We start from the raw sequence: 14,825 nt of genomic DNA, 5'->3' as shown, positions 1-14,825 counted from the left end.
TCTGGGTGGGGTTGGTTTTGGCCATAGCTTGAAGGCTTGACTCCAGGTGGGTCAGCAGAAGGCAGTGGAGGGTGGCCCTTGGGGACAACAAGCAAACACACACAGGTGACCCTGGATCATGCTTTACAGTTGCCCGGACTGGAGCAGGGAGAGAGAGCGGAAGGTGGGATTTAGGAAGCAGAATGAAATACGTTGACTCCTGTTTCCATCGCTGCTTTCTTGCCCATCCTTTTCATCCCTTTTCTCCTTCTCACTTTCTTCCACCTGAACTCCACGCCGGGCTGGGGTCACTTACAACACCACCCTTGGCATCCCACAGCCATGAGAAGCCAGACTCCGAGAACATCCCACCCGGCAAACACCATCATCAGCTCCCCCACAACAGTGTTCCCAAGCCTGAACCAGAGGCCAAGACTCGCGGTGAGGGTGATGGCCGAGGCTGCGAGAAGGCGGAGCGGAGGCCTGAGAGGCCCGACGCCAAGAGCGAGCCGCTGGCGAAAGCCAACGGTGTCCACGCCGGACCGGAACCCACCTCAGAGCCAGGCAGCCCTTTCCCCGAGGGCCTGAGGGTCCCGGGAGGTGGGGAGCGGCCCGCTCAGCCCAATGGCTGGCAGTATAGCTCCCCTAGCCGGCCAGGGAGCACGGCCTTCCCGCCTCAGGACTCCGAGAGCGGGGGTCACCGGCGGAGCTTCCCGCCACGCACCAACCCTGACAAAATCGCCCAGCGCAAGAGCTCCATGAACCAGCTTCAGCAGTGGGTGAACCTGCGTCGAGGGATACCCCCTCCTGAAGACCTTCGGAGGTGCGGCCTGGGGCGGGTAGGGTGGGGTGCTGTTCCCGCTGGGGCTGGGGCATGACATGCAGGCAGCCTCCGCTGGATACCTCCAGGATAGGGAAACCAGCCCCATTCCCTGCCTGCCCAAGTCCTTCCTGCCCCACGGTTGCCCCCTACCCCTGATGCTGTCTGCCCACTTCCTTCAGAGGAAGTGGGCAGAGCGCCCAGTGCCTCGCCCAGGATAATAAACAGAGGAAAGGCAAGTGAAGTGGCTCAGCCGTGTCCAACTCTTTGCAAACCCATGGACTGTAGCCCACCAGGCTCCTCTGTCCGTGGGGATTTCCAGGCAAGAGTATAGGAGTGGGTTGCCACTCCCTTCTCCAGGGGATCTTCCTGACCCAGGGATTGAACCCAGGTCTCCTGCATTGCAGGCAGACTCTTTACCATCTGAGCCACCAGGGAAGCCCCACAGGGCACTGGGTGGACTGAAATATGGAGGCAGTCACAACGAGGGGCCTTTAAAGCTGTTCCAGCTAGACATCCATCCCTGCTTCCCACCTTGTATAACATCCAGTGTTTCCAGCAATGCAAGACTCACTAACTGCCAAGGCAACTCGCTTTGTGTTTGAATGGCTCTAACTGTTTGAAAGCCATTATTTATAAACACTTTTTGAAAAAGAAAGATGTTGCCACTCATTGGCCCTAGTTCTATCCTCTAGACAAGTTTACTTCTATTCAGTTCAGTTCAGTTGCTCAGTCGTGTCCGACTCTTTGCGACCCCATGAATCACAGCACACCAGATCTCCCTGTCCATCACCAACTCCCGGTGTTCACCCAGACTCCTGTGCATCGAGTCGGTGATGCCATCCAGCCATCTCATCCTCTGTCGTCCCCTTCTCCTCCTGCCCCCAATCCCTCCCAGCATCAGAGTCTTTTCCAATGAGTCACCTCTTCGCATGAGGTGGCCAAAGTACTGGAGTTTCAGCCTCAGCATCAGTCCTTCCAATGAACACCCAGGACTGATCTCCTTTAGGATGGACTGGTTGGATCTCCTTGCAGTCCAAGGGACTTGCAAGAGTCTTCTCCAGCACCACAGTTCAAAAGCATCAATTACTTCTATTACTATCTGTTACTAGATAATAATGACTGGCTTTCATTTGAAGACATTTATTGGATATCTGATATTTGAATTTGTTTGATATTTGACATTTTGGATAGAAGACATTTATTTTTCTTTTGGATATCTTTAAATGTCTTTTGGATAGAGGACATTTATTGGATATTAGATATTTGGATATTTGAAGACCTTTATTGGACCTGAGTATGTTCATCAGGCAGGTGGGGTTACCGCTCCTTCCCTGGGGCTCTGGGCAGCGCCAGGGGCTGCAGGCAACAGCTCACTGTGGTGCTCTGCCCTGCTCTGGGGAGAGCACCTCGCTTGGGTTGAGTCCCAGGAGCCGACTGGCTGAGTCTTTGACAGGACCCTGAAATCAGGGAAGGCGCTCCCTGTGTGTCCTCTGTTGCCCACCTCCAGGGGCCTGGTACACTCCACTTCTTTCTGCTCGCAGCCTCTCTGGAAAGGATCTGAGAAACTGGTTCATGCTGAGATGGAGATGGCTGAAGGGCTTCAAGTTTTTCCCTAGGGTATTTCATTTTCAAGAGACAAGGATGGAAGCTCTGAATAGTGAAATTTCTGGCCTCAGGGAGCTGGTTGAGGGAGGAAGTTTGAGGACGGGTCCTTCTTGCACCTCTGGAAACAAGCCTCTGTGCGTGGGCAGTGGATGCCTCTGTGTGCACGCAAGGTCAGCCTAGGGCACATCCACATAGTCAGAACCCGCCCTAGGCTGGAGGACAGGGAGGGGCGGCTGGGGCACAGGCAGGTGACCGGGAACAGGCCTGTCTTGTCTGGCTTCCTTACAGAGTCCTCTCTCTCTCTCAGTCCTTCTAGGTTCTACCCTGTGTCCCGTAGGGTCCCTGAGTATTACAGCCCCTACTCCTCCCAATTCCCTGATGATTACCAGTACTACCCCCCAGGGGTGCGGCCGGACAGCATCTGCTCAATGCCGGCCTACGACCGGATCAGCCCGCCCTGGGCCCTGGAGGACAAGCGGCACTCCTTCCGGAACGGAGGCGGCCCTGCCTTCCAGCTGCGCGAGTGGAAGGAGCCTGCTGGCCTTGGGCGGCCGGATGGCACCGTCTGGATCCCCAGCCCCTCCCGGCAGCCCGTCTACTACGACGAGCTGGATGCCGCCTCGAGCTCCCTGCGCCGCCTGTCCCTGCAGCCCCGCTCCCACTCCGTGCCCCGCTCGCCCGGCCAGGGCTCCTACAGCCGCAGCCGCGTGTACTCCCCCGCCCGCTCGCCCAGGGCCCATTTTGAGCGGCTGCCGCCTCGCAGTGAGGACATCTACGCTGACCCTGCCGCCTACGTGATGAGGCGATCCATCAGCTCCCCCAAGGTGAGCCCCCCGCCTTCCCCGCCTTCCTCAGCCCCTGAGGTCCCTCGGAAGCCTGAGGCCGTCTGTCGAGAAGACATGGAGAGGCGGGGGCGTCTGGGGCCTTTGGGTCTCTCAGCTGGCTCCACAAGACCAAAGGTGGCTCCTGGGGCGGGGCCACTGGCCCTGCGGTCCTGTCCATGGAGGAGTCGCCTTGCCTCTACATAGGGACACTGCTCTCTGTGCCCCTCCCCAGGCTGTGCCAGGAGCCCTGATGCTGTATAAGAGGGCAGAGAGGCTCTGTTTGCTTCAGACCTCGAGGACCTGGACAGATCGTTGCAATCATATTGCAGTGGGTGAATGCTGTCCATGTTAGTTTGAAATCTGCTCCAGGACAGGATACAGCATCCCTGACCTTGAGCTGCAGTTGGTGGGGAAGCTTATGTCCCAGCTGAAGCCTCACCTCTCCAATCCCCTTTCTCTTCCAGTATGATTACCTGGGAGACAGGCGGCCAGTCCCTGCAGGACTGTTCCCCTACAACTACCCACCATCCCCCACGGTCCACGATAAGATGGTACGTCCTCTCCCCCGACTCCGCTTCCCCTCAGGCCCTCTCCTCCCAGGGGAGGACGGATGCTCTGTGCCCGGTGCCTGGACCATCTGGTCTTTGGCAGCCTCTGGATACCTCCTCCCTGCAGCCTGGACTCTAACGTCAATACCGAGTGCGGTGCTAATTACCCCTTCTCTGCAGTGACACAGGGCAGAGGAGCAGGGACAAACCCTGGAAACGTGAGATGTCCCCGTCCTCTGCATCTTAGGACAGCCCCTGTCCGGTATGCAGAGGGGCCTGGCTTAGGCTGCAGGCTGGGAAGAAAACTTAGGCTCGCGCTCCCCAAACAGGCGTGGCCATCTAGGTTTCTTCCCCCTAAGTATACTTTCCTCGAGCTTGCCCTCTCCAGGAATGTTACTTCGGGGAAAGAGACGAGAGGTGGGATTGAGGAAGAGTCCATATTGTGTCTTCTTGTACCTTGTCTCACCTTTCCACTCGTGTCTCTTCCTGGAATTTGTTCTCCTGAGAATTTCGTCTCTCCTGGAGAACTTGATACAGATATTCCACTTTGAGAGCTGGGAGAGCCTCTGGAAGCAACAGGCAGAGTCCTTGTCCCCAAGGGCCTGTGATTGACCTCCCTCAACAAGTCTCCTCTGCGTGTGTCCAAACTCTGTAGTCTTGACACAGAGCAAATGCACCCACCCAGAAACAGTGGATTTCCCCAGAAAATGCAGAGCTGAAAGAAAGTGCTGCCTGGGTGGCTTCCTGGTTCCTCCCTCTCCCAGGCGAGGGCCAGGCCTACCGGGAGCCACGGCGTGTGCCCCTCCTCTGCCCCCTCCCTTCCCTAGACCCCTCAGGGCCAGGGTGGCCCCTCTTTGTCACTGCCCAGCTAACTCTTAACTGCTTTGCTTCCTTTTTTTATTGTCTTCTTTTGTTGTGTTCCTGTTGTTTGTGTTGCTGTTGGGCCTCGGGCTCCGGGTAGGATGAACTTTTAGACCTTCAGTTGCAAAGAAACCTAGAGTATTTGGATCAGCAGGTAGGCAGAGCTGGTGCCCCTTGCCACCCCCTGCCCTCCCATCACGTCTGCCTGCTCCTCCTCGCCTCCTCATCTTCCATCCATTCAACAACCTTTGTTGGCACAACCAGGGCACAACAAAGTGGCTTATATTTTGGTTTACAGCTTCACACCCCTTCTCTGCAAAGCCCTTTAGGACAGCTGGGAGTTTTCTGGGGAAAGGAGAATAGTAAATCACCACATGAATAATTAATGTAGCCATCTATTTGTTCAGCCCAGATGGAAATGCCCCCAGGGAGCAGGCAACAATTTGCATTTTTGCTGGAGAGAGTTGCAGAGATAGGGAGGAGCTCTAAAACAGGAGTTTTGCCTAAAGCTAAACTAAATCCTAAAGCTAAGGATAGTTCACCTTGAATCTGGGAAATTAGCCTGTCCCATTCCATAATTCCAGGTTGTGCTTAAATTCAATAATTTGTAAATGAAGGACCACAGACCTGCCCTTATGATTTTTTAGTTTATGTTAATTCAGTATATTTATTAGTTCCTCTGCAAAGTTCTTTTGTATACACAGCTTATGTTTTCCTGAGAAATCAGTGCCATAGACAGAGGGAATATTAACCAACCCAGTGTTACAGATGAGCATCCTGAAGAGGCATTGAGTGTCCCTGTGTGATGGAAGGAATCCACTACCTGGGCTGTCTCCTTTGGCTGCCGTGCCTTTTGAGGCTAATGAAGCTGTGATACTGGGTTTAGATAGGTCAGGGGTCAATATGCTGGGCATTTATATGAGGATGTACTCATGTTCAGATGTGTACCCCCAAATCATGGGGGATCTGAATGTGCACCAGGTCCAGGTGGAGGTGGCCTAGGGTGGTGGAAAGAATAAGGCAGTAATAATAACAAGGGCAGACTTACCGTAATCGGGTGCTTCCTCTGTGCCCCATACTATTTTAAGCACTTTACAGATCCTAACTCATTTAATCTTTATAACAACCCTGCAAGGTGGGTGTTGTTATTATCCCCGTTTTGTACAGGATACGATGAAACTAAGGACTTCCCTGGTGGCTCAGCGGTAAAGAATCCACCTGCCAATGCAGGAGATACAGGTTTGATCCCTGAGTCAGGAGGATCTCCTGGAAAAGGATGTGGCAACCCACTCCAGTATTCTTGCCTGGGAAGTCCTATGGACAGAGGAGTCTGGTGGGCTACAGTCCATGGGGTCACAAAAGAGTCGGACACAGCTTGGCAGCTAAATAACGGTGAAACTAAAGTCCAAAGAGATCAAATAACATGCCAAGGACACGCAGCCAATGAACAACAGAGGTTGGATATGACTGAGCTTTTGACTCAGTTTACAGCTGAGGAAACATCTAACGTGAAGAAGTTGGGGTCAAACCTCATCAGATTAATTTTGTGCTCTTAATGTTGTGGAGATGACCACAAACATGGTATCAGAGGACGGGGCTGTAACTGCTGGTGGTTCTAGTCACAAGCCATGTGACTTTCATCTCCTAGGGTCATGGTGTCTCAGTGAGCTCAGCCTCGTGGGAGACCCTGGGCACTGGGAAACACAATACACACACTTTAATCAGCGATGGCTCCCGGTCCCCAAGAACGTGGCATTTTAGTCCCAGAAGGAGCACGTGCTGTTGGCACTGTGCGCATTCTAGGCTGTGTGTGGGTGAGTCTCAGGATGCCTGCCAGAGCTCAGGGCTGGGAAGCACTGGCAGGAAGCAGGGTCTGTAGGGCTGTGGGCTGGTGAGTGGCAGGGTTCCCGGTCCGGCCTTCCTCCTGCAGCCCGTCCACGCGGCTGGCTGTCCCATGCAGAACAGGTGTCAGGACCCCTTCCTGGGGGCTTCTGCCCTCACAGGAGGGCTGGAGGCCTCAGGAATAACGTTTCAGAGGAGCTCTTCCTAGATAGAGGATAATATTCTTAAAAGACAGTTTTGTATGATGAGAAGAGTCCGGAATATAGTCAGACACTACACTCGAGTTCCAACTGTGCTGTTTACAAGGACTTTCCTTAAACCTTGGAAATGTCACTTGGTCTCTCTGGGTCTTTGTTTTCTCAGTCATGAGATGGACTTTGTAGGACCTGCCCTTTGTGCCTCAGAGTTTTTGGGAGAGCCAGGTGAGAAGGCGTATGAGAGCCCTCTGGCAGACACTGATGTGGGTAGTGATTGCTAATATGATCACTTTTTCGTTTTCTTCCAAAACTCAAAAATACTAACTTGACCACCCGTGACCCCAGCGCTACGTATTAGTATAAGGTACTGGGTTAGGCGCTTTCTCACCAGATTTCTCTAACGTTTTGGAGAGACAGAAGGTGGCACACAGGAACTCCCCTAGAGGCAAGGTCCACACGGGCTAAACCATGCTGGGAGTCACAGCACAGCGGGGGTGGGTCAGGGCGAGACTGCTGCCGCTTCCTTTATTGTTTTAGATCCCTGGTTGGGGAAGGAGTGAGACCCGTGCGGGACCAGCAAGAGCCTGGGCCTCGCCTTCTCAGAGCCTGATGTGCTGGTGGATATTCCTTGTCCTGTACGCATCCGCGTGTACCCCATACATGGGACACGGGCCCGACGCACAGGCAGCAAACGTGAACATACACACGCCACATACAGTCACACGCATACCACACGGGCACACCTGTACACAGCACACACACACACGCTCACACACGTGCACAGGCTCTAAGAAGATAGGAATTGAGCTTAGACCCTACAGAAAACGTAGTTGATGTCCTGTTGACTTTTAACCATTTAACAAATACTCAACCTCATATTAGAGTTGTTCTTTTAGAAGCCTTTTAAATCACACTTTATGTTATAGGAAAAAAACTCCCAAACGGGCTAACAAAGTAGAAAAATTAGATCCCAGGAAAGCCCTTTAACATGCACTAGAGCCTGTGAATGGAGCTGGAAGGGTGCCCCTTGCCCTGCCTGCAGAGTATAGAAGCAAGGCTGCATTTAGGCGGCCACCCAAACCAGGCAGGAGGGAAATATGTGTGGGTCCAACACAGACTGGGAAGACAAGCGTAAAAAATGCAGTAAAAAATCTTCTAACCCCAGAAGATCTGCCCTAAGGCGGCTCTGCCCCTCCCCTTACTCACTTCCCTCCCCTGGAAGCGTTTTCTGCACAGGCCCGCTGTGTTCCGCCACCTTCCCCTGCAGATCAGCCGAGTTACAGGGACTTAGCCAGGGACACCCCCCCATGTGTCTACACTCGACGCTGCCACCCTGGAGCCGGGGGAGATGCTGGCCTTCCCAGTTGGTTTGCTTGGCCGGTGCTCCCTTCACCCTCTCATTCTCCCTCAGCCTTCCTCCCGCTCTTTCTCTTTCATTTGGCAAGCAGTCTTCCCCCTCCATATTCCTGAAGATCTCTGAAGCATAGAGTGCATGTTGGGAGCGCGGTGTCCCAGTCTGGTGTCTCTCTAACATGGCTTGCTTGCTTTGACCTCCTTATTTGCTCCCTGGCATCATCCCAGGTCAGCATGGATGCTATCAGCCCAGCTCTGGAAACAGAATTTTACAGTCCTCTCTACTCTAGAGCAGAGGTGGGCAGGACTTGGGGAGAGAGGCCTGTGCCTAACCGACGTGAAGGCCCATCCAAAGAGCAGGTCGCATTTTCTTTAAAGTTGTTTCGCTTAGTTCCCGTCTGGGGAGATCGGCCTTTCCCGCTGCCCGTGTGGTCCTTGACCAGACCAGAGTGAGAAATGAGGGCTGGGCCAGGGGGTGAGTTCCGCAATGCTCAGGCGCCCGGGGAGGTGTCCCTGGGCCCGGGCCAGGCCACGGCGACCTCCCGCCTCCCTGCCATGGCCTTTCCTTGTGGGCAGCTTTGGTGCAGGTCCTGAACCAGAGTTCACAGCGGGTGAGTGACGGGTGAGAGCAGAGAGGGTGCTGGAGGCCCCAGGAGGATCCGCCCTCCGCTGTCTCCTGGAGCCCAGGCAGGCGTGGGGAAGACCCCGCGTGGACTGCATCTGAGCCTCCCGTTCCTCCCTCTGCCACAGATGAGTGAGAGCGAGGCTCTGATCAGTGTGGTGAACCGCATGGTGGAGAGCTCCTCCCCCAGCGCCCAGCTCTTCATGCAAGTAAGGCCTCTGCCTGGCAGCACGCTCCCGTCAGCATCATTCCCGCCTCCCGTGCATGGTCGAGCCGCTCCCCTGCCAGGCCTTACCCCTGGGCTCAGCCCGGCCTTCCTCCTTTCATTCCTGGGGTCGCCTCCATTCTTCATGTTCGTGGGTGAACCGGGCTCATTCCCCAAACCATCAGCATAGCCAGCCCTGACATCTCATGCCATGCCAGTGATCGCAGAGCGTCCAGGACTTCTTCCTCGCGTGTGGTGTCTGCTTACCAGTCGCCGGGGTGGGGAGCATGGGGGTGTGGTGTGGAGCCGTCCGGTCACACTGTTGAGCAGAGTGGCTGTGTTTGCTGCATGTGTCGCCAGTGGAAGGCGCGTTTGCCCGACCGAGAGGCGCCTCCGGTTTAGGCCCAGTCCCTGGGACTGGCACGTCGTCTACTAGGGCAGTCATTTTCAGATGCTTCCGATGCTCCTTCCTTCTCCCAGGTCTTATCCTCAAAACCAGCCGAGACTTAACTGTTGTTCCCACGGTGGTTACGCATAAGCCGTTTGGGAGCTACCCGGCGCTGGAGCCCCTCCAGAACCGCTGGGACGGGCTTCAGCCGGGCCGTCCCCTGCTCTCCAGCGGGCAGAGCGCTGGCTCACCTCGGGTTCTGGAGTGGGTGCTGTCTGAGCTGGAAGGCTGTGGCCGGTGGCAGGAACAAGGCGGGGCCGTCAGCTCTCCCGTGCCCGCACGCCCTGCCCTCTGCCACGGTAACTGGTCTCCTGTTCCTGCAGGTCCCTCCGTACCCAGAAGTGTTCCAGGACAGCCTCCACACCTACAAGCTGAACGAGCAAGACACAGACGTAAGAGCAGCTTACTGCTCCTTCTGCCCCTCTGGCCCCACCGCTGCCCCCTCATTCTGGCTCTCCCCGTGGGGGCTTTTCCTGTGCCCCCTCTCATCCCCTGTGGCCCCTCACAAATCTGGTCCCTGTCCCATCTCCCTGCAGAGACAGTGCTCTCTGCCCGAGCCCCCTCAGCCCCTTCTCATCCTCACTGCTCACCCTACCTGGCATCGTGGCTGCGTGTTTCTCCGCTGAGTGCGAGGCCCTCTTGTCTATAGCGGTGGCCCATGCTTATTTCAGGCACGCAGACTTTAGTAGGAAGTAGCCCCAGGTGCCTGGAAGGAAGACTGTGGCCCGGTCCCTCCTCAGGGAGCTTCTGGGCAACAGGAGGCTCAGGTCTCAGCAGACCTGTCCCTGGGCCTGCAGGAGGGCAGGGCTGGGCGCCATGCTAGCTTGTGGGCCCGGGACACGAGCAGGTGGTATATGAGCCAATCTTGAAGTAAAGGACCCAGGGGACAAGATTCTTGGTCCACAGAAGGGAGCCAAGGGGGTGTTTGAGGAGTGGCGTGAATACAGGTGTGGACACAGGAAAGCACATGTCTCCCCAGGAAACAAGTTGGGCCTCACCTGCCTCTTCCCACTGGCCTTGTGTGGGTGGCAGATCTGCCCAGCAGGCAGGGCACAGGCTCCGTGCAGGCCAGGACCAGACCTCAGAGGGACCCCAGCGTCAGCCGTCCTGAGGCTCTGGAAGGAGGAGGGGAGGTCAGGGTCCCATGGGCCTCGGGACCAGTGTACGTTGTTCACTGGTTTTACTAAGACTTGTTCGGAAACCGGTGTACCCCTCCGATGCATACATACCTGGAGGCCTGGGAGGTGAGGCCGTGTTATCGCCTCAGCCCCTGTGAACTGGCACCCCCAAGAGGAGGGGCGAGCAGGAACTCAACATTTAGCTCTCAGCCCTCTCCCTGCTCAAGCTGACTCGCTTCCTCAGAGAATAAGTCCATCTCCTCCCCCAACGGGTCTCTGGGGAGTGCCCCAAGGTGAAGACAACTTCCTGTTCCCAGGAGCCTCCAAGGTTAGGGTGAAGGTCCAGACTTCCTGGGCAGGGGAAAGGAGGTGGTATCCAGAGGCCCAGTCCTGCTCATCCAGTTCCCAGTTCCCCGTCAGGCCATGCCCTTGACTTCCTTCTCTCTCCCTCCCTTCCCTCTTGGGGACCCTAGAAGCTGCTGGGCAAGTTGTGTGAGCAGAACAAGGCGGTGCGGGAGCAGGAGCGGCTGGTGCAGCAGCTGCGAGCTGAGAAGGTGAGAGCCGTGGGGTTGTCCTTCGCAGGCACACGGGGCCTGGCCCAGAGAAGGGGTAGGTGGCTCCTCCATCCTAATTCAGCTGGTGAAGCTTTGTCCCTCCCCAAACCTCTGTCCTGCCCTTACTCAGCCCTGCTGAAGCTCCTCTGGGGATCTTGGCCAGTGTGAGGGAACCTCCGCTAAGCTGCCTGGCTGAACCCCTGTGGCTCCAGCCCTTGCTGCTGAAAGCCCCAGCGAGGAGTTAACAGGGCTCCTCATAGCATTCCCCTGCCTTTCTTCAGGAGAGTCTGGAAAGTGCCTTGATGGGGACCCACCAGGAACTGGAGATGTTTGGAAGCCAGCCCGCCTACCCAGAGAAACTGCTGCACAAAAAGGAGTCGCTGCAGAACCAGCTCGTCAACACCCGGGTGGAGCTGTCTCAGGCAACCACGGTAATCCTGTGCTCCTACCCTGCGCAGGAGAGCCACCCCTCCCAGCCTGGGCCCCCCTAGTCCCTGCTCTCCCCGAGGGTAAGAGCAAGCTGTCTGGGAGGGGCATAAACAAAGCCCTTAATGCTGCCTTGCAAAATGGCAGCAAGCTTCCTCATCCCATCGAGTCTCCACCAGGGAGCTTGGCTTCTTTCCCACGAGCCACATCTGTGCCAGGATTTGTTCACGACAAAGTGAAGTTGAGGGCCACTTACTTCCTCGGCTGCTTTAACAGCTTTGCTGCGCACCCCTTCTCTCCCCTCTCTGGAGAACCAGGACATTGGCAACATGCCACCCTGGCTACTTCCTAGTAGGCACCGGGCGGGCCCTCCAACGCAGACAGCAGCAGCAAAAGCCCGGGAAAATTGAAGCCCAAAGGGAGGAAGGTGTCTAGCCTCCAGAGGGTGGACTCCTCTGGCTCTCCTTTAGTCTCTGTCACCCACGCTGGGGAGAGCACAAGGGGCATAGGAGTGAGATCAGCCCCTTTCAGCCTGTCTGGAGAAGATCCTGTTTTCTTCCTATTTGGGCGTACGATAGGCTAAGCAGTTGCACCTCCTCTAAGGCCAGGGTTTGCCTGTCATCAGACTGTCTCAGCCCTGTGCCTTCTTCCATCCCTCCGTGTCCTCCTCCCCGACCTGCCAGACCCCAGGTGCCCCGGCCTGAGGCAGGACGAGGAGGGGCGGTTTGGCACTTGCGGCTTCTCAGTGAGCCCTCCCCTTGCAGGCCCTGGCGAACAGCACCATGGAGTATGAGAGCCTGGAGGCAGAGGTCTCTGCCCTGCACGACGAGCTCTGGGAGCAGCTCAGCTTGGACCTCCAGGTGAAGGGGCTTCCGGGCAGGCAGGGCCCCTGTCCTTTGGTCCATAGTATCTTCCTTTCATGCTTTAGAGAGTTCAGAGACTTAAAACCAGGAGGTTGTCCTGGAATGAAAGACAAGGTTCAGTTCAGTTCAGTTACTCAGGAATGTCCGACTCTTTGCGACCCCATGGACTACAGCACACTAGGCCTCCCAGTCCATCTCCAACTCTTGGAGTTTACTAAACTTATGTCCATCGAGTCAGTGATGCCATCCAACTATCTCATCCTCTGTTGTCCCCTTCTCCTCCTGCCCTCAATCTTTCCCAGCATCGGGGTCTTTTCAAATGAGTCAGTTCTTCGCATCAGGTGGCCAAAGTATTGGAGTTCAGGGCATCTTAAAACGGACTCTTAGTTTCAGGGTGAAGATAATGTGGGAACATTCTTTAGTTCTGTCAAATCTTGGGGGACAAAGAGAAGTTGAAGCATGGGAGACTTTAACAGACATGCAGATGTAAACAATGGCGAGTTTTTAGACGGGAAAGAGGCCTTCCTTTCTGGGATGGGTCAGGAACGCCTGCTTGGAGGCAGGAGGATGGACACTGGGGGCATTTTCTTTTCCTCCCTCTGTCTTCTCTCTCCCTAGGCTCCACTCCTTTGGCTCGCTTTGTAAGCCCTGTCTCCCTGAGGCAGTTAACACCCTGCTTTCCCCTTTTTTCTTCCTGGTAACAAAGCTTACCACCCAACCTTGCAGCTGTCTAGGTGGGTGAGGTGAGGGCCGGAGGCCCCATGCGCCACCATGTCCTGTGGGCAAGGCCTCAGTTCGACATGCACATTTTGGGAGATGGGAGAGCATCATGGTCAAGGCGCCGGCTCTTGAGACAAGTTGACCCAGATTCAGATGGTGGCCGCACTGCTTACTGACAGACGGTCTTGGGCGTGAGCCTCTCCACCTCTGAAGTGGGGACAACTGCTGTCCTTGCCGCAGAGAGGTGCTATGCAGCGCAGTGAGTCCATGTGTGCAAAGCACTCAGCGCAGCCCCTGGTAGGGGTTGGGGGGCACAGGGAATGCCAAATCAAGGGAGCTATTGATTTTCAAGGAGTGGACACTGTAACTGAGGAGAATTCATGGCAATTAGGCAGAAGTTGGATGCGGGCATTACAGAAGGGCTATTTGGCTGTGAAACAAGACAGTAAAGCTGAAGCTCTCGCCCCGGGAAAACAGGCCACCACCAAGTGTCCACCTAAAGGGGCGGTCACTCCAAGACCATCCTGAGCGCCCCTGGGTGGGGCGGGATCAGAGGGACAGGTCCTCGCTCTTGGTTTTGAGGTCACACGTTTACTGAAGAGGGCTCTTTGCTGCGATGGCAGAGCCCTCTTCTCCCGCAGTTCTGGAAGCTGAAGAGACAGAGGCTGCCCGTGAAGAAGGCGTGTGCTGGAGGGACGTGTGTGCGAACGTGAGCGTGGGAATGCTCCCGCCAGGACGCTCCTTGGTAGCAACTTCCTTTGACCTGCTTTCTGGCCGTTTCAGAATGAGGTGCTCAACCGGCAAATCCAGAAGGAGATCTGGAGGATCCAGGATGTAATGGAGGGGCTGAGGAAGAATAACCCATCCCGGGGCACAGACACAGCCAAGCACAGAGGTGGGTGCTCTCTCCAGCAGCCTCCTGGGCTCCTGGCCTCAGCAGAAAAAGCGTGTCTCTGGTCTCCATCCCACAGCTGCCAACTTGTACCTCTGCACGCCCTCACACCATGCTCAGAGCCAGCCTGGGCCTTCTCAGGGCTCCAGAAACATCCCCCACCCAGAACAGACCAGATACACCAAAGAGGCTGTTGCCTTGATCTCTTGATTCCTCCCTGGAACAGGTCAAACAAAGAGCACAGCGCTTTCCTGTCCCTCAGTTCAGTTCAGTCACTCAGTTGTGCCTGACTCTTTGCAACCCCATGAACTGCAACACGCCAGGCCTCCCTGTCTGTCACCAACTCCCAGAGTTTACCCAAACTCATGTCTACTGAGTTGGTGATGCCATCCAACCATCTCATCCTCTGTTGTCCCCTTCTCTTCCTGCCTTCAATCTTTCCCAGCATCAGGGTCTTTTCAAATGAGTCAGCTCTTCGCATCAGATGGCCAAAGTACTGGAGCTTCAGCTTCAACATCAGTCTTTCTAATGAACACCCAGGATTGATCTCCTTTAGGATGGACTGGTTGGATCTCCTACAGTCCAAGGGACTCCCAAGAGTCTTCCCCAACACCACAGTTCAAAAGCATCAGTTCTTCTGAGCTCAGCTTTCTTTATAGACCAACTCTCACATCCATACATGACCACTGGAAGAACCATAGCCTTGACTAGACAGACCTTTGACAAAGTAATGTCTCTGCTTTTTAATATGCTGTCTAGGTGGGTCATAACTTTCCTTCCAAGGAGTAAGTGCCTTTTAATTTTATGGCTGCAGTCACCATCTGCAGTGATTTTGGAGCCATGGGCTAACCGGTGATCTGAGACCACTAGCTTAGTGTCTTGCTTCCTTCAGCCCAGGGCCTTTGGTCTGGCTTTCTGTGACCCTTGGAGGCAGTGGTGTTATTT

The 14,825-nt window shown here is 55.4% G+C and overlaps 1 protein-coding gene across 2 annotated transcripts in view; it reads left to right on the top strand.

Moving 5' to 3' along the window:
- PLEKHA6 (pleckstrin homology domain containing A6) overlaps positions 1 to 14,825 on the top strand; it is a 73,248-nt gene that overhangs the window by 44,808 nt on the left and 13,615 nt on the right. For both annotated transcript variants that reach the window (XM_055581711.1, XM_055581710.1), the window contains exons 8-15: positions 320 to 802; positions 2,715 to 3,231; positions 3,696 to 3,782; positions 9,631 to 9,699; positions 10,899 to 10,979; positions 11,261 to 11,410; positions 12,170 to 12,265; positions 13,772 to 13,883. In XM_055581711.1, the coding sequence (XP_055437686.1) occupies positions 320 to 802; positions 2,715 to 3,231; positions 3,696 to 3,782; positions 9,631 to 9,699; positions 10,899 to 10,979; positions 11,261 to 11,410; positions 12,170 to 12,265; positions 13,772 to 13,883 (1,595 nt within the window). The remainder of the gene's footprint in view (positions 1 to 319; positions 803 to 2,714; positions 3,232 to 3,695; positions 3,783 to 9,630; positions 9,700 to 10,898; positions 10,980 to 11,260; positions 11,411 to 12,169; positions 12,266 to 13,771; positions 13,884 to 14,825) is intronic.

The sequence above is a fragment of the Bubalus kerabau genome, chromosome 5, assembly GCF_029407905.1.
Source record: "Bubalus kerabau isolate K-KA32 ecotype Philippines breed swamp buffalo chromosome 5, PCC_UOA_SB_1v2, whole genome shotgun sequence".
Lineage (NCBI taxonomy): Eukaryota > Metazoa > Chordata > Mammalia > Artiodactyla > Bovidae > Bubalus > Bubalus kerabau.
This window is presented reverse-complemented; position numbering and strand designations above follow the sequence as displayed.